The following is a 23,838-nucleotide window of genomic DNA, read 5'->3' as shown; positions in this document are numbered from 1 at the left end:
CTGAACACTTGTCTTAATGCCATAGAGTGGCTGTTGAACTTGTTTTCACTTGGTCATGAGTTATCTGCTTATCTCATATTAGAGAAAATGATCTTTAAAGGTTCTTGAAATGTGAATTTGGTAATCTGGTCATCTATAGGTGAAGTATCTTACTGTCCATATTTGATAATGTACCGAAGTAAAAATTAAGTAGATTTTTAGTTCTGAATTTCCACAAGGTCAAGATTTGTTTGTGATACTCAAATTGTTTTTTTTTTTTAAGAGAAGTTAATGAGCCTCAAATTTAATGAAATACATATTTTTTTAATGTTTTAACTTTTTACTGTGCTCATGGCATATAATATTTTTAAATGAAACTTATTGAGGAACAATTTATGTACAATAAACTGAACCCATTTAAAGTGTACAATTCAATGGGTTTTGGCAGATGTATACTCCTGTGAAGCATTGCTACATTCAAGATACAGAACATTTCTATTGTTTCCAAATTTCCTTATGCTCCTCTGTAGTCACACCTCTCTCACTCTGTACTCCATGTCCACTGATCTCTTCTGACTATACATTTGTCTTCTTTTTTTTAGAGTTTTGTGACTATGGAATCATGTGATTTGTTTTGTATTCCATGTAAGAACCACAATAGTGCGGCATTGATCTATGACATTATGACTCAGAAGGGTAAATCACTAAGAATAATTTACATGCTATTCTTATCTAAATTTGGCCTCAGATTTACACTTAACAAAATTCCTTATTTTCTGTGCTTTATCTTTTTAAAGTGAGAAAATTAGGAGTTACTGAGAAAATTATATTATTTGTAGCATACTTATAAACATCAAATGGTCCTAGCATGTAAAAATGCATCTGTCTTTTTTTTAAGCATAGATAACACCATCTATCTTTTTTTTCACATAAAATAGCTCATCTATTTAAATAGTGGTGTTACCAATAATTTCTCTTTAAGCGTATAGCTTTTCCTAGGATATATGTACTGTTGGGTTTTTTTTTCTATTTCAGTAGAAAATGCCATTTGAATATTTTTTGTTTTTTTCAAATTTTTATTTAGAAATCCGTACAGTTATCAAAGAACTTAATGGATACAATTGCATTTCCAGCTGCAATTTTTCTTTTGACAGTAACATAAAGTAAAAAATACATACATAAAGTGCATAAAACAGTGAAGCTTCCAGAAAATTGACTTTGAATCTATTGTTTTTCCAAGCCTCTTGTAACTCTTATTTTGAGAACATTATTTTGAAGTATTCAGATTTTACTTTTTTCATCACTATTATCCACTGACAGTTGTCAACTCTAGTTTTAATTTTACTCTGGTACTGAATTTATAATTTTGGTGTTTTGTGTATTTTTTGAACATGGCAAAAATGTAAAACTTTTTCCCCCAATAATGGGGCACCATCACTAACTCCTCCTATAGCTTATATAAGTTTTAAATCAAAAAGTCTTTGCCTTTCAATTTATACTTTCTAAATTACCATCTTATGGTCTTAATAGACAATATCCATAAACAAGTGACAAAGTACTATAAGGATTGCAGATACATATATGAAGTAATTGTAAGATGATCAAGTAAGAAGCAGATGGTCCCTTTTGAATATGTGAATTCAGTTATGATTTGAAGGAAAGAAATTTGCTTGTAACAAATGGCAGGAGAGAAGTTAATTCAAAAAGGAAAAATAGTATCAAATTAAATAGGGGATTCCATTGGTTCACTTAAGTTTGGACCTGTTCTTGAGGTTATTTAGAAGAGTAAAGATGAATAACTGCTTAACACCATTATACTTGGTTCTTAAAAGACACCAGAGGCACCAGGGTAGCTCAGTTCCTTAAGCGTCTGCCTTCAGCTCAGGTTGTGGGTCCCTGGGATCAAGCCCTGAATTGGGCTCCCTGCTTGGTGGGGAGCCTGGTTCTCCCTCTCCCACTCACCCCGCTTGTGTTCCCTCTCTCGATGTGTGTCTCTCTGTCAAATAAAGTCTTAAACAAAACAAAACAAAAAGACATTTGCACTCAAAGTAATAATATATATATATATTTAAGAGTTTATTTATTTAACAGAGAGAGAGAGATATCACAAGTAGGCAGAGAGGCAGGCAGGGGGCAAGGGGGCGTGGGGCGTGGAGAGCAGAGAGCTCCATGTGGGACTCAATCCCAGGACCCTGAGAGCGTGACCTGAGCTGAAGGCAGAGGTTTAACCTACTGAGCCACCCAAGCAGCCCAAAGTAATAATACCTTAAACTGATCACTAAATTATTAAAAATGGAACTTACTTTCTTTCTTTTTTTTTTTTTACATCCTTGTGACTTATTTATTTTATAACTGAAAGTTTGTATCTTTTTACCCCCTTCACCCATTTCTCCCACACCCCATCCCACACTTCTAGTGACCACCAATCTGCTGTCTATATCTGTCAGCTGGTTTTTTTGTTTTTGTTTTAGATTCCATGGAACTCTGTCTTTTGAATTAATGAATTAATGTGCTATTAATTTTTTCCTAGTTGTTACTGTTAACCACTTTTTATAAGGAGTAGCTCATATTTTTCTTCTAGTTGTCACATAAAATGTTTGTAGAGGTGAATTTAGTCAGTAATTATGATACTCTCTTGATTTTTAGGACCAATCTTCCAAAATAACTTGGTTCATTGATTTGCGTTACTGAACTTAGTTTGACAACTTAAATTGGCATCAGTTGTGTTTTAAATTATTAACTAGTTTTTTTTAAATTACTGTTTTAAAAAATTTGTAAGAATATAATAAATAGAAGTCATGTTAACAGTTCAGAATCTTATTAGGCAAATTGATGACTTTATCTTTTTTTAAAATTTTTTTTTAAAAATTTTATTTATTTGACAGAGAGAAATCACAAGTAAACAGAGAGGCAGGCAGAGAGAGGAGGAAGCAGGCTCCTGGCTGAGCAGAGAGCCTGATACGGAGCTCAATCCCAGGACCCTGGGCAGAGGCATTAACCCACTGAACCACCCAGGCGCCCCAATGACTTTATCTTTTAGATGAAGCAGAGCTTTAACATGATCTTTAAAACTATGTACTTGAACAAATGATTACTGATTTCTTCTTTATATTCATTTAGTTTGGCCATAAATATCCACTAATTATTAATTTTAAGTTAGGCCAGAGGACATATATGTATATTATTTTTTTAAAGATTTTATTTATTTATTTATTTATTTGTCAGAGAGATTGAGATCACAAGTAGGCAGAGAGGCAGGCAGAGAGAGAGGGGGAAGCAGGCTCCCTGCTGAACAGAGAGCCCCACCCGAGGTGGGGCTGGATCCGTGGACCCTGAGATCTTGACCTTAACCAAAGGCAGAGGCTTTAACCCACTGAGCCATTCAGGTGTCCCAGGAGGACATATATTTTTAATTGTGCTTTCTAAAAATAATTTTTGAATTCTCTGTATTTGGGGAAAATGAAATGTATGTATTTATTGGAAATTTAGCTCTCCTTCCCTTCCTCTTCCTCCTTTATCTCTTTCTTGAAAAAGATACATTCATACTTCTAGAGGATGTCTAAGAAGTGGGCAAGAAAATAGATATTAATCACAATGATTTTGAGTCATCACAAATGCCAATATCCTTGTAAAATAATTATATGACTAATTACTAATTCATTGAGAACCTCTGATTGAGCTTGAATACTTAAGCATTTCTGATTCTGTTGACTAGATCTTTGATGCAGACCTCAGGAAGTTCTTAGTTCCTAATTTGCTATTGGTAATGAAAAAGTATTATGCTTTTAAATAATTCAATCTTTTAGATGTTGGTTGGCCTAAATTCTAAAAGATAACTAAAAATTCTTAGAATCAAGTATTAACATATTTTTTGTGTAAAAATTTTGACCACGTTAGCAGGAGGATTTTGATTATGGATACTGGGCACTGGTCAACCTTAACTGGTGTTGGCTTTTAGATCTCAAATCATAAATTATTTTGAAAATACTTTGCTTAAAAGATAAATACCATTATTTTGAATACTGTAAAAACAGAGAATGGACTGTTGTGGGAAAAAAAACTGAATTTGCCCATTCTGTTTGTTTAACAAGCTTTCAAGAGTATTCTAGAAAGTAGAATTTTTTTAATAACTGGTTGGCAGTGTTTTTTCTTCAGCTTTGTAACCACTGTTTAACATAGTGTCTTCTTGATACATTCTTCTTGTATATGATTTAAAAGTTCTGGGTCCAGGATGCCTTACATTGGACATGGGGAACATAATCTGGTTCATATAGCATCTACCACATCTTGTGACATTTCTTCTTCCCTTTCTTTGTTGCCAGTGCTAGCTCATTAACTTTGTTATCCTGGGTAATGTTTTGATATAGAGTATTTTTTTTTTTCAGCAAATCCACTGAAAGAATGAAAAATATATACAATTACATTGTTTAGTCTCAATTATATATAAGGGTACTACACTTTACTAATCATGCATCAGTTTCAGTATCATTATAGTTGGAGAGAGTTTGGAGACTTAAATGTTAGCAAAGACATAAAATTGAAAGTTCTCTGCAAACAGTTTGAGTTAAATAAGCTTCACAGACAAAATTTGAATCCTTCCTCAAAACTTCAGTGGAGCAGATACTAAGCTTTAAAACTGTACAAGATACTAATATTATGTACACAGAATTTTGTTGAATGTGGTAAACTATGGGTCTTAAAAGCTGAATAGTAGTAGGTTTCTGTATATGTGCAGTTGTCTTTGTATATGTACAGTTGCCTTTGCAACTCTAGTTAATTCTAGGGTAAATTGAATTTCACAGTGTACAGTGATACAGAGTTGTAGTAGATGCTTTTGGTGCCCCAACATAATGTACCCTTGGTCTTCAGCTGTGGCGGACAAACTGTGAGCTTAGAGATTTCCAGCCCTAACAAAGTTGCACTTTAACTGAATGCTGCTTTCCACTATTCTTCAACACTGCTGGACCCCACTAAGGATGTCACCTTACTCAGTGCCTAAGTGCAAACTAGAAGTAGAGGTTCTCATCAACTCTCAGTTAATTGGGGATTGTAGCTGATGCATAAAATGTCCTAGCCTCCTGTCTTTTAGGTGCAAAATTCCAGATTCATATGCTTCTTTAGCCCACAGCAGCAGAACTCAATAGTGTACCTTTGTATTAGCATTTTTTTCCTGCCTTGGCTTATTCTCCCCACTCCCTCACTCCTGTTTCCTAGGATTCTCTCCCAAATAAACTACTTACACCCAGGTCTTTGTCTTATGTTGTATCTTCTGTAGAATCTAAGCTAAAAAGTCTTACAGAAAAGAAATCTGTTTAAATATGTTAAACATAGCTTTTCCCAGATATATTTGGCCATACAGCTTTTGTTTGAATGATTGTTATTACCAACAAATATAGTAATTTTATGTATTTATTTTTCATGTTAGAGCAGTGAAACTTAGAAGTTCAAACAAAAGGCCTTTTAGAATTGAAGATATCCATCTTAATAAAAGATAAAGCACCTCTAAAATGATACTATTCCTTAATGAACCATTTGATATCAAGTCTGATGAATAGTTAGGAAGAGTTAGGAACCATCATAGGTTTATTAATGTATCATTAATCAAAATATTTTTTTCAAAGACTTTACTTCCTGTAGTTCTATTAGAGATTTGGTAAATTACTCTATCTAAAAGATGTTGCTAAAACTGAGGAGTTTTTCTTTAAGAATTTAGGAAATCTGTTTGCCTGCTTGTTTTAGTGGATGGTTATTGCAGTTCACTATATAACAAATTGAGAGCTAGCTCTGTCACTACACAAATATTACTGGTTAATGAAAATATTGTTGTGTAAATACATAACCCTCCAAAAGAGAAACCTTCATCCCTTTTGGGTTTACAGTTGGTATTCAGGCCAATATTGAGACTGTGATATGTAATCATTTTAACACTGTGTGTATGGGCATGTATGTACCTTTATTGCTGTTTCTCAGTTTAGTCAAACTAAAGGGCTAGTATTTTGATTTTCAACTCAGTCCTTCTTGGTCTCTGTGCTTACAGTAATAAGGTTTTTGAAATTTTGAGTAAGTCAGTCTTGATGTATTTGAACTTTTTAAATTATTTTTCTGTGTTAAAAAACAAACACTTCTTAAATGCTAGAATGTAATAGTCTTAACTGGGGAGAGAATTTGACTATGATCTTCAAATTTGGCTGTTTTATTTTATGTTTTTTTATTTTATTCTGCCACCAAACAATTGCCTACATTTGAACATAAGGCAATAAAACTTAATCTTAAGACTAAGGATGTTGAGTGAAGCCACCACGATAATTTTTGTTTATCCTTTTGTTTATTCTTTTCCCTTACAATTATGATAATGCTCATTTATTTGGCCATAGCATTCTCATTCCATATTTTATCAGAACACACATTGCTCTGTCAGATTTCATATTAAAAGTGGTGACTGATTTAATGTTTTTAAAAAGGTGATGGCAAATATAGTCAGCTTATAATTTTTATTCAGAACATTTTATAAAGACTTGAAGCTTTGGAGGGGCTTCCAAGATAATTTCTCTAGCAGCATTTTTGCCCAAGGATAATAATTTTTTAAAGTACTGTATGCCAAGAGCATGTCCAAGTAAGTAAATAAAAATATTTAGCTTGCTTGCTAATTTATGTTACCATCTCACCTATCAACCCCTTTTTAATATAGAAAACTGTATGTAAAGATCCAAGAAAATAACAGGCAAGAAGCAAGCTTAAGTAACTTTACTCTGCGCTGCAAGGTCATATTGCCCAAGGGTAGCAAGATAATTAATGCTTGAATGCCCAGCCATAATTGTTCCCTCCTTGTGTGTTTTTGGTTTATAAACTAATAACTCATACCTATGTCTGCTTATATTTATTAGTTTGAGCTTCACAAATCCATCTGTTTAAAATGGTAAAATTTATTTGATTTAACATATCATCATAGTTAAAATGTTGCATCTTTGCATAAAGGACCTTTTAAAATTAAAAAGTTTAAGTTTCATGAAATTGGATTTCATGATTTTGCTTTTCTCATTTTTAAGTAATTATAGGTTATGTAGAAATAAACTTTTTAAAAGCCTTAGATATTTTTAAGTGAAATTAACTTAATTCATTTTTCCCCTTGTTTTTAGTGGGAGATTTTGATAAGATCTGGCGAGAACATTGTGAGGATGAGGAAACCCTTTGTGAATATGCTGTTGCAATGAAAAATTTGGCAGATAACCATTGGGCAAAAACTTGTGAGGGCGAAGGTCGTATTGAATGGTGTTGTAGGTGAGTGTTTTTATGAACTAACATTTTCGGTTTCTAATGTACTGTTTAAACTCTTAAATCCAAGTAATGCTTTGTATAATTCACTGTACCAAAATAGAGCTGTTTTTAAACAGATTATATCTTTAAGATAACTTTTCCCCCTTGACTCTCTTTCCCTAGGTTCATATTATTCATCTCTTTTTCATCAAAATGTTTTTCTCGGATATAACTTTTAATTTTGTTTAAACTTTTTTAAAACATAGCTCTAAAAATAAATAAAAGTATAATTTTAAATGCATTTAATATACTTAAACACTAATACATTTAAAATAGTTTTAACATTTAACTCTTCATTAATAAGTTATAGTATAGAAATTTCTTTTCATAATTATATTTGGATTCAAGTATAAGTGAATATGTTTCTATAATTTAAAATTTGAAAACATCTTAAAAGTGTTAAAAGCCTGAATTTTTATTGTATGACTTAGAGTGTTGTAGCACTTAAATTTATTTTGGATAATGTTTATCTTATCATAGTTTAAATTAATAGTATAAATTCTAACATTTAAAATATCAGAAAGTGAAATACTTCCTGTCAGTTCTCTCAAGGTGGTAAAAAGAGGAGAATAGATATGTATATTGACTGAATTTAAAAATGAACTCTTGGGCGCCTGGGTGGCTCAGTTGGTTGGACGACTGCCTTCAGCTCAGGTCATGATCCTGGAGTCCCGGGATCGAGTCCCACATCAGGCTCCCAGCTCCATGGGGAGTCTGCTTCTCTCTCTGACCTTCTCCTCGCTCATGTGCTCTCTCTCACTGTCTCTCTCTCAAGTAAATAAATAAAATCTTAAGAAAAAAATGTTTAAAAATGAACTCTTAGGGGTGGCTGGGTGGTTCAGTCCCTTAAGCAACTGACTTTTGATTTTGGCTTACAGCATGACCTCAGGGTTGTGAGATAGAGCTCTAGGGCTCTGCACTGGGGGTGGAGTCTACTTAGGATTCTTTCTCTCTTCCTCATTATGCCCCTCCTCTCTCTTATTCTCTCTCTCTAAAAAAATAAATAAACAAAAAATTAATAAAAAATGAAGTCCCAGAAAACAAAGTATTTCCTTTTTATGTGGACAATAAGTTTATGATAACTTCTGGTTTATATTTCATTGTAGTTATTCTATCCAAAATTTCTGTTTTAATATCATTTAAAAGTTATGTAATAATGCGTATTTCATTCATTCAACAAATAATCCAGAGAAAAAATTAAATATATTTAATTATTTTGTTCATCTCATAATAATTTTTAATGATTGTCTACTATGTACTAGTCACATCATAGGCACTGAGAATACAATAATCCACCAAAATCCTTGCTGTCTTGCTCTCTCTTTCATGCTAATAGAGGCAAGAAACAATATATAAGTTAAATATATGCTAAGTCAGATACAGTAAGTGCTATGAGAAAAGTGAAGCAAGGAAAAATAGAACGATTTTAAGTAGGGTAGTCAGGGTCGGCCTCACTGAAGTGATATGTATAAAAAACACGAAAAAAGTGAGAGACCAAGCCTAAGAATTCTGAAGGCTTTGAGGTACAGACTATTGCTGGGCTGTTTCTGAAACAGTAAGGAAACCAGTTTGGCTAGAGCAAAATATGAGGAGAAGAAGAGTGGTAGAGAGTAAGATAATGAACAGCTAGAGTCTGTAAAATTTTGTAAACCATTGTAAAGACATTGGCTTTTGTTCTGTGTGAATGAGTCACTGGATGTTTTAAGAAGATTAACAGGATTTTATTAACCTTTTATAATGTGTCTGGAATTCTTAAGAATTAATTGCTGTGTTAAGATAGACTATAGGAAGGGGAGGGTGTAACTAAGGAAATCAGGAAGCTAATGTAATAATCGAGGTATAAAGTTGTAGGGAAACAGTTTTTTAAGAGAGTGAGAAAGTGAATGGGCAGAACATTAGTATAATAAGATTAATGCTCAAATGAATATAATGATTCAAGAGAGGGGTAGGGAAATGATGGTATATATATTATGGTGATTATAATGATATATAAATATGAGTTGGATGTGGGGAGTGAAAGGGTGGTATCACCCACCAATGGATTGTGGATGCCAAGAACTGTGGAGTTGGAGAACTGAAGAAAGGAGCCAGAATAGTAGGAAATAAGATGCTTGGAATTAAAATGTTTTGGGGTTTTTTCATTTGATTGGTTCTGGAGGGAAAATGGTTATAAATCTGACTTACCCACAATACAGATTTTCTTCCTCAAGCTAAGAAACACAAAATGAGATATACTGCTGAACCATGTATTTCTTTTATTGCACAGAGTAATAATGTAATCCAGTCAGAAAATCAGCGCCATCACTATTTAAGATCACCATTCTTGGCTTTTAGCAGCAGCACTGCTTTAAAATTAGTATTCAAATACACCAAGCAAACTCTCAGACTTTATTTTCTTAAATGGACTTTGATAGGTGGTACTCTCATAGGAGCATTTGCTTGTACCTTCCTTGAATAATGAATCTGCCTCACATTTCACTCTGTTTTTCCTTGGATTTGTGGTTTTTATCAATAGTTATTGTATCTACATGTGTTCTGAAAGAGGTCATTTTTAGGTCAAACTGCTGAAAAGGAACATTCATAAGAATTGAGGTCAAACTAAAAGAACAGTGGCAAAATATTGTAAACTAATCTTACTGTGGGATTTAATCCATGAGGAGTTTTATAATGTCTTTAAAGTTTAAACTAGCTTGAGGGAAAAGGCTTCAAAACAGTATTGAATTTTGAAACTTGATTTATCTGCAGTTTTAACTTGGGTTATATATAATTCATTTCTCTGTTGATAATTCTAAGAAAGCAGTGGTAATTTGAAAGCTAAAGTGGGTTTTAAAAAGGGTCTAACAGAAGTTTCTTTCCAGTTAATTATACTTAAAACTTCATAGGAATTTGATATGTGAGTTAAGCCTTACCGACATTACCCTTCTAAGATTTTATTGGCTGTTTAGCTAAATGAATTCTACATATGATTTCCTGCCAAAAAAAATAAAATAAAATAAAATTTGACTTATAGGATGAAATACTAAAAACTAGAAATAAGACACAAACGTATAGTCATTATGTTTAATAAAAGAATTTGCTTTTTTAAGTCTTTGTACATAGAAACACATTGTTTCTGAATCATTTGCAGGTAAATTGCAGAAAACATGACTTTCATTCCCACACATCTCCTAAGAATAAGGACATTCTTCTCCATAACCACCATACCATCATCACATTAAATAATTAACAGTAGTTTTCTCATTTCCTAAAAATTTTATTTCAAAAATTCAGATTTTTTTTAGAATTGTCCCCAAAATGTCCTTATAATTTATTTTTCTAAATCTAATTAGGGCTCTGCATGACATTTGGTGGTTACATTTCTTTAGATTCTTGTTTTTATTTGTGTTTTTAGAGAAATGTCAGTTTATGTGTAAAATATCCCACATTCTCTCTTCTGTGGTTTTTGGTTTCAAGATGGTTGATAGTACTGTTCAGAATATCTGTATATCCTTACCGATTTTTTTTTTTTTTGGCTTTTTGTTCTGTCTGTTACCAAGAGAGATATTTTCACGATACCATTTTCTCAATTTTTGTATAATAATTATTTGGTTCATCTTTTAGAGATTTCGTTTTTCTTTTGAAGTTCTAATCAGTTAACCTTTTTCTGAATTAAAAGAATTATAACAATTATTTTAAAGTCTTTGTTTATTCCAACATGTTTTATCTAGATCTTTTGGCTATTTTTTTCTTTTGGCTGTTATGGATCATTTTCCTGCTTCATTGTATGTCTGGTAATTTTTAAATATATATATATATATGTGTACACACACACACACACGAACACACAAACACTGTGTTTTGAAGAGACTGGCATAAATACTAGTTTTCCCTAGTGATGGCATGCTTCCCCTCCCTCCCCCCCATTGAGTGGCTGCTAGGATGGGAGACTGACACTTCGATCCATCAGGGGTTAAAATGGATCACATAGTTTCATTTCACCTCTGGCTTCAAATGCTTTGAGGGTGAGTTCTGTCTTGTGTATAAAACAAGAACATTTCTCTGGCAAGACTCTGAGACCTTAGCCTACAGAAGAGTGCAAAGAATTTTCTCTGCTTTTTAGTCACACTCCATGCCTCTAGTGCTGCCCCACTGCCTTTTTCATATTTGAAAATCAAGACCTATGTGGGGTGGGGCAGTTGCAGGAGTAGAACAGGGAGAACAATCTCTGCACTTGGGTTTCTTAAAGATTCCAGTTAGTCACACTATTCTAAGCAACCGTTAAAAGTTCTGCTGGTTTCCCTTTATTTATTTATTTTTTTTTAATTTATTTAGTCAGAGAGAGCGAGAGTGAGCACAGGCAGACAGAGTGGCAGGCAGAGTCAGAGGGAGAGGCAGGCTCCCCGTGGAGCAAGGAGCCCGATGTGGGACTCGATCCCAGGACGCCAGGATCATGACCTGAGCCGAAGGCAGCTGCTTAACCAACTGAGCCACCCAGGCGTCCCAGCTGGTTTCCCTTTAATCAAGCAGAATCCTTCTACTATGGAAGACGTGATCCTTTACTACCCATGTACCTTTTCAACAAATGTACAAAGTGCCTGTGATCTCTTCTCATCTAGGTCTTTCTTTTAGTTCCTTTCGACCTTTGTATCTTTAGCTCTCTTAATTTCTTAATACATTGTTTTTCAGATTGTATAGTTCTTTTCTCCCAGTAACAGCTTAACCAGGTCCCTCTGAGTAGCTAACAGGTTTATTTGTTTATTAAATAAACTGTTTCATTTGGGTTTGTAAAATGTTTGTTCAAATTGTATCATTCTTTGCTTTTATTAGCTTCTGTAAATAAAAGCTTTTCTTTATGAACAGGGAATAATAACCTATTCTTCAGAAAGGCTGGGTAAAAATATACATACATGTATACCTAATTTTTTTTTGTTTAATTAGCAATTTTCTCAATAAGAAATTGGTATAATTGTTACAATTGTAATGAGTAAATTTTTTGGTTTTGAGGGCTTTTTTTTTTTTAATTTTTGCAATATCACTGTAGCCTCTGATATTAGTTATTTATTCAGTCTTCCATCAGTCTTTTGTTGTTGTTGTTGGGAGGGGGGGAAGATGTTCAGATTATTTCATATGTAGTCGGTGGGAGCCCCTTCCAAGCTGGATTCTATGTTCTGACATCACCTGTGCGCACTTTCTTAACTCTCTAGGACAATATGAATCTTTACTTTTGCTCTCTGAGACTTAGAATCAAACTATTTCTTCACAGGGCCCTACTTTCTTTTAGTGGGAAATGGCATTTAGAAGATAAAGTAAGATCTGGGCACTAGGTCTGCTGCTAAAGGACTTAGTTCTGAATAATATTAATGCATTTGCTTTTGTCCTATAGTTCACATAAAGTGGTTTGAAAATTACAGTACCAGTTTTACATTTAACAATAAACTGGATGAAGTTTAAAATTTCTTTGCAGTTCTTTTGTCTTTAGAACATAATTCCACTAAGGGTCAGGATCCTATGTTTAAAAGTTACTTGAAATAGTTCTTTTGTGTATGGTTGTGTTCACTTTTCTTTCATTTTTATGAGTTTTCCCCTATTTTAATTTGTGGGAATATGAAACATTTATATGGTTCAAAACTCAAAACTTTATAAAAAGTTGTATTCATAAAATGCTCCCATCCTTTTTCTTCATTTGTTTTATCCTTGGTTTTTTTTTTTTAAGAATTAACCAAATTCACATACACACATATATCCACCTATTCTTCTGTATTCAAGTGATATATGTTACATACACTGTTTTATACCTTTCTATTTTATTTAATAATATCTCATGAAGATCACTCTTTGGTATTGTACTGGTCAGGGTTCTCCAGAGAATTGACTCCTGTTTATGGAGGCTGACAAATCCCAAAATCTGCAGGATGAGTTGACATGCTGGAGACCCAGGAGAACCAGTGGTGTAGTTACAGTCTTAAACCTGGCAGGCTTGAAGCCTAAGAAGAGCGGATGTTTTAGTCTGAGTCTGAAGGCAGGAAAAATTCAGTGTCCCTGTGCTAAGGCAGTCAGGCTGGAGGAGGCTTTCATACTCTGGGTAAGGTTAACCTTTTGTTCTATGCAAACCTTAAAGTCATTGGATGAGGCCCACCCCGTTATGAAGGACAGTCTGCTTTACTCAGTTTACTAATTTAAATGTTAATCTCATTCATAAACATCCTCACTGGAACACTTAGAATGTTTAGCCAGATATCCAGGCACCCCTTGGCCCAGTCAAGTTGACAGCATAAATTAACCAATCACAAGTATATAGATATCTTCCTCATTTTGGTCAGTTATTTATAAGCTTTTCCTGTTACAAATACTGCTATAGTGGATACCCTAGTGCGTATTCATTTTGAATTTTTGGCATTGTATCTTTTTAGTTTCCTGGATGTGGAACTGCAGGGTAGAAGAGCAAATGTATATGTGATTTTGTTAGATATTGTCAAATCACCTTAGATAACCTTAAATAAGGTTAAATCATTTTGCAGTTCCACCAGCAAAAAACAAGAATACCTATTTCTTCACAGTCTCACCTACCTTTTAAAGTTTTGCCAGTTTGATAGGTGGCAACTGGTATCTGTGTGGTTTTATTTTCTCTTGTGAGTGAGGTTAGTATGGTTCATATATTTAAAAATTACCCTTTTTTTGTGAGTTATATGTTTATGGTTTGGATACCTTTTTTTCCCATTCCTTTTGATTTCTTTTATCTTTTTTTTTTCATAGTTTTTTTTTATATGATTTACAGATATGTGCCCTTTTTCTTTGACTCTTTATATCTTTTGCCATGCAGGCTTTTATTTTGCCATGTAGAAGAATTGTTTTTACATAATCAGATATGTACCTCTTTCATTGCTTACAGATTTCAGTTGTCTTAGAAAAGCTCTTCTGATTCCCAGACTATAAGAATTCCTAAGAGTAGTTTACTCATTTACTTAGTTTTCTTCTAGTAATTGAATGATACCATTTTTTATGTTTAGATCTCTGACCTGTTTAGAATTCATTCTGGTATTTGTTGGGAAGTATAGCTCTAACTCCCCCCACCAAGTAATTATCCTTTTCCCCAACATGATTTATGAAAAAGTCCCCCTTTTCTGCAGTGATTTGGCATGACATTTTTATGCCAAATTGGCCAACTGTATGCTAGAGTTGGTTCTGTTTTAGGACTTCGTTGCTTTTCATTGTCTCTATTATTTAATCTATGTTACTCTGTAACATCATCCCCCTACCTCACCCCACCACCTGCACTTCCTTCTCAGGGTTTTCTTGATTCTTCTTCTCTCCTTTTTGTTTTGCTTTTTTGTTTTGTTTTGTTTTGTTTTTTGGCATGTATTTTAGAACCAACTCTTATAACTCAATTTGTAAGTTTTTATTTTTATTGGATTTATATTATATTTTTTAATAACTACAGAAAACTGACATCTTTGTAATGTTGAATCATGTCCATGAAAAAGTTATGTATGTATCTTTCCATTTGATCCACTGTGCTTTTGAGTTGTTCAATAGTATCTTACAATTTTCTGAATATGGGTTATGTGCATTTAACATTTTATTGCTGTTGTAAATATGATCTTCCCTTCCATTATATTAAGAAAGGCTAATATATGTATATATATATATATTATATATATATATACATGTATATTATATATACAGACGTTTTTAATTTTTGTATGTTTTACATCTTGTTTTACTGAATCATCTTACTGTTGATACTGGTTTCTTATAGAGTTTTTTGGGTTGTCTAGGTAAACTCATCTGTGACTATACAGAATTTTCTTTCTTTCTCTCTAGTTTTTTTTTTTTTTGGTTTGTTTGTTTTTTCCCTTTTTCTTTAAAAAATTTTTTTGTCTTACTAACATGTATTATTTGCCCCAGGGGTACAGGTCTGTGAATTGTCAGGTTTACACATTTCACAGCACTCACCATATCACATACCCTCCCCAATGTCCATAACCCAACCACCCTCTCCACCACCACCCCCAGCAACCCTCAGTCTCTTTTGTGAGATTAAGAGTCTCTTATGGTGTTTGTCTCCTTCCCAATCCCATCTTGTTTCATTTTTTCCTTCCCTACCCCCAAACCCCTTACTCTGCCTCTCAAATTCCTCATATCAGAGAGATCATATGATAATTGTCTTTCTCTGATTGACTTATTTCACTCAACACAATACCCTCTAGTTCCATCCACATCATTGCAAATGGCAAGATTTCATTTCTTTTGATGGCTGCATAGTATTCCATCATACATATAAACCACATCATCTTTATACATTCATCTGTTAATGGTCATCTAGGCTCCTTCTATAGTCTGGCTGTTGTGGACATTGCTGCTATAAACATTCAGGTACACACGCCCCCTTGGATCAATACATTAGTATCTTTAGGGTAAATACCCAGTAGTGTGATTACTGGGTCGTAGGATAGCTCTATTTTCAACTTGCTGAGGAACCTCTGTGCTGTTTTGCCGAGTGGCTGCACCACCTTCCATTCCCACCAGCAGTGTAGGAGGGTTCCCCTTTCTCTGCATCCTCGCCAGCATCTGTCGTCTCCTGAGTTGCTAATTTTAGCTATTATGACTGGCGTGAGGTGGTATCTCACTGTGGTTTTGATTTGTATTTCCCTGATGCTCTGTGATGTGGAGCACTTTTTCATGTGTCTGTTGACCATCTGGATATCTTCTTTGCAGAAATGTCTGTTCATGTCCTCTACTCATTTCTGGATTGGGTTATTTGTTCTTTGGGTGTTGAGTTTGGTAAGTTCTTTATAGATTTTGGATAGTAGCCCTTTATCTGATAATGTCATTTGCGAATATCTTCTCCCATTCAGTCAGTTGTCTTTTGGTTTTGTTGACTGTTTCCTTTGCTATGCATAAGCTTTTGATCTCGATGAAGTCCCAATAGTGCATTTTTTCCCTTGCTTCCCTTGCCTTTGGGGATGTTTCTAGGAAGAAGTTGCTGTGGCTGAGGTCGAAGAGGTTGCTGCCTGTGTTCTCCTCAAGGATTTTGATGGATTCCTTTCTCACATTGAGGCCCTTCATCCATTGTGAGTCTATTTTTGTGTGTGGTGTATGGAAATCGTCCAGTTTCATTTTTTTCATTTTCTCAACACCATTTGTGGAAGAGACTGTCTTTTTTCCATTGGACATTCTTTCCTGCTTTGTGGAAGATTAGTTGACCATAGAGTTGAGGGTCTATTTCTGGGCTCTCTATTCTGTTCCATTGATCTGTGTGTCTGTTTCTGTGCCAATACCATACTGTGTTGATGATGACAGCTTTGTAATAGAGCTTGAAGTCTGGAATTGTGATGCCATCGACTTTGGCTTTCTTTTTCAACATTCCTCTGGCTATTCGGGGTTTTTTCTGGTTCCATATAAATTTTAGGAGTAGTCGTGCCATTTCTTCAAAAACATTGATGGTATTTTGATAGGGATTGCATTAAATGTGTAGATGGCTTTAGGTAGCATAGACATTTTCAAAATATTTGTTCTTCTAATCCATGAGCATGGAACATTCTTCCATTTCTTTGTGTCTTCCTCAGTTTCTTTCATGAGTACTTTATATAGTTTTCTGAGTACAGATTCTTTGCCTCTTTGGTTAGGTTTATTCCTAGGTATCTTATGGTTTTGAGTGCCATTGTAAATGGGATTGACTCCTTAATTTCTCTTTGTTCTGTCTTGTGGTTGGTGTATAGAAATGCAACTGATTTCTGTGCATTGATTTTATATCCTGCCACTTGACTGAATTCCTGTATGAGTTCTAGCAGTTGTGGAGTGGAGTCTTTCAGGTTTTCCACACAAAGTATCATATCTGCAAAGAGTGATAGTTTCACTACTTCTTTGCCGATTTGGATTCCTTTAATTTCTTTTTGTTGTCTGATTGCTGAGGATAGGACTTCTAGTAGTACATTGAATAGCAGTGGTGACAGTGGCTATCCCTGCCGTGTTCCTGACCATAGGGGAAAAGTTCTCAGTTTTTCCCCATTGAGAATGGTATTCGCTGTGGGTTTCTCATAGATGGCTTTGATGGTATAGAGGTATGAACCCTCTATCCCTACACTTTGAAGAGTTTTGGTCAAGAAAGGATGCTGTACTTTGTCAAATGCTTTCTCAGCATCTATTTAGAGGATCATGTGGTTCTTGTTCTTTTATTTTGTATTGTATCACGTTGATTGATTTGCGAATGTTGGACCAACCTTGCAGCCCAGGAATAAATCCCTCTTGGTCGTGGTTAATAGTCCTTTTAATGTACTGTTGGATCCTATTGGCTAATATTTTGGTGAGAATTTTCGCATCTGTTTAGCAAGGTTATTGGTCTTTAATTCTCCTTTTTTGGCAGGGTCTTTGTCTGGTTTTGGGATCAATGTGATGCTGGCCTCATAAAATGAGTTTGGAAGTTTTCCTCCATTTCTATTTTTTGGAACAGTGTCAGGAGAATAGGTATTAATTCTTCTTGAAATGTTTGGGAGAATGCCCCCGGGAAGCCGTCTAACCCTGGGCTCTTGTTTGTTGGGAGATTTTTGATGACTGCTTCAATCTCCTTGCTGGTTATGGTCTGTTCAGGTTTTCTGTTTCTTCCGGGTTCAGTTTTGGTAGTTTATATGTCTCTAGGAATGCATCCATTTCTTCCAGATTGTCAGATTTTTGGCATATAGTTGCTCATCATCTGTTCTTATAATTTTTTGTATTTCTTTGGTGTTGGTTGTGATCTCTCCTCTTTCTTTCATGATCTTTTTTAACTTGGGTCCTTTCTCTTTTCTTTTTGATAAGTCTGGCCAGGGGTTTGTCAATCCCATTAATTCTTTCAACGAATCAACTCCTAGTTTCATTGATTTGTTCTACTGTTCTTTTGGTTTCTATTTCATTGATTTGTGCTCTGATCTTTATGATTTCTCTTCTGCTGCTGGGTTTAGGCTTTCTTTGCTGTTCTTTCTACAGCTCCTTTAGATGTAGGGTTAGGTTGTGTCCTTGAGAACTTTCTTGTTTCTTGAGAAAGGCTTGTATTGCTATGTACTTTACTCTCAGGACTGCCTTTGCTGTGTCCCACAGATTTGAACAGTTGTGTTATTATCATTTGTTTCCATGAAGTTTTTCAATTCTTCTTTAATTTCCTGGTTGACCCATTCATTCTTTAGTAGTATGCTCTTTAGCCTCCAGGTATTTGAGTTCTTTCCTCTTGTGGCTGAGTTCTAGCTTCAGAGCATTGTGGTCTGAAAATACGCAGGGATTGATCCCAATCTTTTCGTACCAGTTGAAGCCTGATGTGTGACCATGGTATGATCTATTTTGGAGAATGTTCCATGTGTACTAGAGAAGAATGTGTAATCTTTTGCTTTGGGATGGAATGTTCTGAATATATCTGTGATGTCTGTCAGGTCCAGTTTGTCATTTAAGGCCTTTATTTCCTTGTTTATCTTTTCTTTGGATGATCTGTCCATTTCAGTGAGGGGAGTGTTAAACTCCCCTACTATTATGTCTTATTGTCAATGTGTTTCTTTGATTTTGTTTTTAATTGGTTTATATAGTCGGCTGCTCCCACGTTAGGGGTGTAGATATTTAATGTTGTTAGATCTTCTTGTTCAACAGACCCTTTGAGTATGCTATAGTGTCCTTCCTCATCTCTTATTATAGTCTTTGGCTTAAAATCTTAAGGATTGCCACCCCAGCTCTTTGTTTGATGGTGCTTAGCATGGACAATTGTTTTCTACCCCCTCACTTTAAATCTGGAGGTGTCTTTGGGTCTAAAATGAATTTCTTATAGATAGCATATTGATGGGTTTTGGTTTTTTATCCATTCTAATACCTTGTGTCTTTTGATTGGGGCATTTAGCCCTGTTACATTCAGGGTAACTATTGAAAGATATGATTTTAGTGCCATTGTATTGCCTGTAAGGTGACAGTTACCTATACATTGTCTCTGTTCCTTTCTGTTCTATTTTACGCTCTCTCTTTGCTTTGAGGACCCCTTTCAATATTTCCTGTAGGACTAGCTTGACGTTTGCAAATTGTTTTAGTTTTTGTTTGTCCTGGAAGATTTTTATCTCTCCTTCTATTTTCAATGATAGCCTAGCTGGATATCGTATTCTTGGCTGCAGGTTTTTCTCATTTAGTGCTCTGAATAAATCATGCCAGTTCTTTCTGGCCTGCCAGATAGGTCTCTGTGGATAGGTCTGCTGCCAGTCTAATATTTTTATCATCGTATATTACAGACTTCTTGTCCTGAGGTGCTTTCAGGATTTTCTCTTTGTCACTAAGACTTGTAAGTTTTACTATTAGATGATGGGGCATGGACCTATTTTTATTGATTTTGAGGGGGTTCTCTGTGCCTCCTGGATTTTATTGGTTGTTCCCTTTGCCATATTAGGGAAATTCTCCACTATAATTTGCTCCTGTATACCTTCTGCTCCCCTCTCTCTTTCCTCTTCTTCTGGAATCCCCATTATTTTAATACTGTTTCATCTTATAGTATCACTTATCTCTCAGATTCTCCCCTCGTGTTCCAGTAGTTGTCTCTCTTTTGTTCAGCTTCTTTATTCTCCATGGTTTGGTCTTCTATATCACTAAATCTCTCTTATGCCTCATTTATCCTAGCAGTAAGAGCCTCTGTTTTTTATTGCACCTTATTAATACCTTTTTTGATAACAGCTTGGTTAGATTTTAGTTTTTTTATTTCTCCAGAAAGGGCTTTTATTTCTCCAGACAGGGTTTCTCTAATATATTCCATGCCTTTTTCGAGCCCTCTTAGCACCTAGAGAATTGTCATTCTGAACACTAGTTCTGACATATTCTTAATGTCCATATTGATTAGGTCCCTAGCCTTCAGTACTTCCTATTGCTCTTTATTTTGTGGTGAGTTTTTCCGCATTGTAATTTAATCCAGATAAGAATATATGAATGAGAGAATAAAATACTAAAAGGGTGGCAAAGACCCCAGAGAAATGTATGCTAACGAAATCAGATGAGATCCCAAATTGGGGGGAGAAAAAAGGGGTTAAAATGTAATTTTAAAAAATTCAAAAATGCATAAATATATATAATATATGTATAATATATGTACATATACATAATACATATATTTACATATACATACATACATACATACATTTATATTAGACTGGTGAGTAGAACTGAGCCAATTTGGGTTTATTTTGGTCTCTTGGAAGAAACTACCTCTCAAACATTTTAAAGAAAGAAAAACATATATATACCAAAATAAGAGTAAACATGATGAAGGGATGGAATATGACTGTAAAGATGAAGATAAAAATAAATTCTGAGAAAGGAATTGGTAAGATAAGTTGGTTGGAAAAAGAAAAAGAAAGTGGAGAGAATTTGCTCGGGCTTGAGACTTAGAACAAAGCCCTTTGGTCGATTTAGGGTATATTTTGATCTGTTGGAAGATATTGTATCCCAAAGGTTTTTTTTTTTTTTTTAATAAGAAAAAGCCCTCTATGTATACAAAAAATAAAGTTAGATACAATGAAGGATAAAATATTTCTACGATAATGAAGGTTTATATAAATATTTTTTTTAAAAAAAGGTATTGTTAAGATAAACTAAGAATGTTAAAAAAGGAAAGAGGAAAAGTTAAAAAAAATTAGAATAAGGAAAAAATAAAATTAAAGAAATTTAATTAACTTTGCAAGACTAAAGAATCATGGGGAGAAAGCTATGAATTCCATGCTTTGCTTTCTCCTCCTCTGAAATTCCTCTGTTCTCCTTGGTCAGTGAGCCTGGTCATGGCTGGCTCTTCTTGCTCATCTTCTGGGGGAGGTGCCTGTTGCAGTGAATTTGAAATGTCTTTGCCCAAGGCAGAATTGCTCAGCCCTTGCCAGGGAGCGGGCTAATTAATTTGCTCAGGTTTGCTCTCGGGAACCTTTGTTACCTGAATGGTTTTCATAGAGCTCTGGAGGATGGGAATGAAAACGGTGGCCTCCCAATCTCTGGCCCGGAGGAGCAGAGAGCTCGGGCCCCCACTCCTCCTTGTGCCTTTGGAGAAAGGTGGTCTATCACTCCCGTCTCCCTGGTCTCTGGCCACGCTCCAAGTTCACCCGGCCTGTGACCGAGCGTTTCTGTCTCTGACACACAGTCCATTTGGAGTCTCCAAACCCAGCAGCTTCTTGCCTCCAGAGAAGGAAGGTGAGTCTCCCCAGATCGGCACTTGTGGTTTTCCTGCTCAACTGTGCTGTTTATGGTAACCCCAGGCTGAGAGAGCTCACTCAGTAGTCGGTTTCCCTGCTCTGATACCTGTGAGCTCTGCTACACTCAAGCCACCCCCATCCTTCTGTAACCCCGCGGGACCTGAAACCACACTGTCCCCATGAGGGCTCCACCCCCACTCTGGAGCGATGTCCCTCAGTGAAGCAGACTTCTAACAGTTCAGATTTTGTGCTCCATTGCTCCACCGCTTGTTGGGAGCCAGCCCCATCCCCGTGGTCTCTCTTCCTGTAGCTTTGGATTGGCTTCTCCGCAAGATCTACCTTTCAGAAAGTGGTCAATTTTCTGTTTCTAGAATTGTTGCTCTTCTCGTTGATCTCCTGTTGGGTTTGTAGGTGTTCAGAATGGTTTGATAACTATCTAGCTGAACTCCTGTTACCTGATGTCGTCTCAGTCTGCTACTCCTCTGCTGTTTTGACTCCTCTTCTCTTTCTCTCTAGTTCTTTTGACCAATGCTTTTTTCTGTTGCATACTTTTGCCTTATAAATTTAGCAATCATGTGTTTGGTGTGTCGCCATTAAAAACATTACTGGCTTTTTGGCTGATATGTATGTATAATTTTACAGTTAGGAAGTATTCACCAATGCCTATTTTACTGAGTGTTTTTATTAGGAATAGGTGTTGAATTTGCTGAATGTCCTTTCAGCATCTGTGAAAATGAATATGAGTCTATGTAAATATATGAATGCAGTGAATTATATTAATGGATTTAAATTTATAGGTGAAGGACTTTTTGTTTTATTTTGTTCTGCTTTTATTGCATTATGATTGGATGATTTCATCTGTTTTATTATTTTTCTGTGACTCTTACTGTGGTTTTCTTCATGACATAATACATATGTATGGTAATTTTTATGAATATTCAGTGTGCACTCAAAAAGAAGCTATACTTTCTATTAGAGAGCAGAGTTTGTTATGTTAATAAGATAAACTTTATTCTGCTCCTTCTGGCTTTTCTGCTCTTGCCTAATATTCATTCAGTTGATTGAATTGTGTCTTAAAGTTCCCTATTGTTAGTTGTGTCTATTTCTCCATGCATCTCATGGAGTTTCTGCTTTGTGAAGATGGCTGCTATGATAAATGGCACATAAATATTCATAACTATTGCATTTTCTTTGGAAATTGTGGCCTTCAGCATTATAAAGTTTCCCGTTTTTATTCATTACCAGTCTCTTCATTAACATTTCTCAGTCATCTCATGGATGAAATTCATCTTCCAGTAAATCCTTTAAGAGCAGCTTGCAACTATGATGTTCCCTGAGTTCTTACATACCAAAAGCCGTCTTTCTATAGTTTTGTTACAAATTGCACAGCTTAGCTAGATAAAAATCCTTGAGTCACACCTTCTTTCCTTCAGCTTCTGAAAACAATGTTTCTCTGCTTTAGTCTTATTTTCTGTCTTCTTTCCATGTACTCCCTACCCTCTCCTCTTTTCCCCTTCATTCTCTGCTGAACTGTTTGGGAGTCAGTTCCAGAAATCAGAAGACTTTCATTCCTAGTACTTTAAATTGTGTCATTGCACTTAGTTGAGGCAAATTCTCTAGCTTTCTCTCTTCCTCTTTCTCTCTCACTTTCTCTCTCTCTCTCTCTCTCTTTTTGTTTCAAGTTTTTATTTAAATTCTAGTTAGTTAACATATAGTGTAATATTAGTTGCAGGAGTAGAATTAGTGATTCATCACTTAAATTTAATGCCCTGTGCTCCTCACAACAGATGCCCTCCTGAATACCCATCACCCATTTTATTTATTTATTTATTAAGATTATAGTCATTATTTAGAGATTTATTTATTTAAAAATTTTTTAAAGATTTTATTTATTTACTTGAGAAAGAGCAAGAGTGAGAGTGAGTACACAGAGGGAAAAGGAGAAGTTGACTCCCCACTGAGCAGAGAGCCTGACGCAGGGCTCAATCCCAGGACCCCCAAGATCATGACCTGAGTCAAAGGCAGACGCTTAACCAACTGAGCCACCCAAGCACCACATAAAGATTCATTTATTTATTTGAGAGAGAATGTGTGTGTGAGCTGGGGGAGGAGTAGAGAGAGAATCCTAAAGCCAACTTCCAGGTGCATTGGGCTTGATCCCAGGACTGAGCAGAAATCAAGAGTCAACCGCTTAATGGAGTGATCACCTAGGTACCCCCCCCCTTTTTAAGATTTTATTTATTTGAGAGAGAGAGAGAGCAAGCATGAGTGGGGTAAGGGTCAGCAAGAAAAAAGCAGACTCCGCATTAAGCAGGGAGCCCACCACCTTAACCAACTGAGCCCATCCAGGCACACCACCCATCACCCATTTAGCCCATCCCTCTACCCACCTTCCCTCCAG

General features: G+C 35.3%; 1 protein-coding gene across 1 annotated transcript in view; it reads left to right on the top strand.

Moving 5' to 3' along the window:
- The window catches only part of BMT2 (base methyltransferase of 25S rRNA 2 homolog), a 106,382-nt gene that overhangs the window by 8,605 nt on the left and 73,939 nt on the right, over positions 1-23,838 (top strand). Inside the window, exon 2 of the mRNA XM_004741938.3 lies at positions 7,116-7,257. Coding sequence (XP_004741995.3) covers positions 7,116-7,257 — 142 coding nt within the window. The remainder of the gene's footprint in view (positions 1-7,115; positions 7,258-23,838) is intronic.

This window comes from Mustela putorius, unplaced genomic scaffold (genome assembly GCF_011764305.1).
Source record: "Mustela putorius furo isolate JIRA1106 unplaced genomic scaffold, ASM1176430v1.1 tig00003845_pilon_pilon_pilon, whole genome shotgun sequence".
NCBI lineage: Eukaryota > Metazoa > Chordata > Mammalia > Carnivora > Mustelidae > Mustela > Mustela putorius.
The sequence above is the reverse complement of the archived record's forward strand: the minus strand, read 5'-3'. Positions and strand labels throughout refer to the sequence as shown.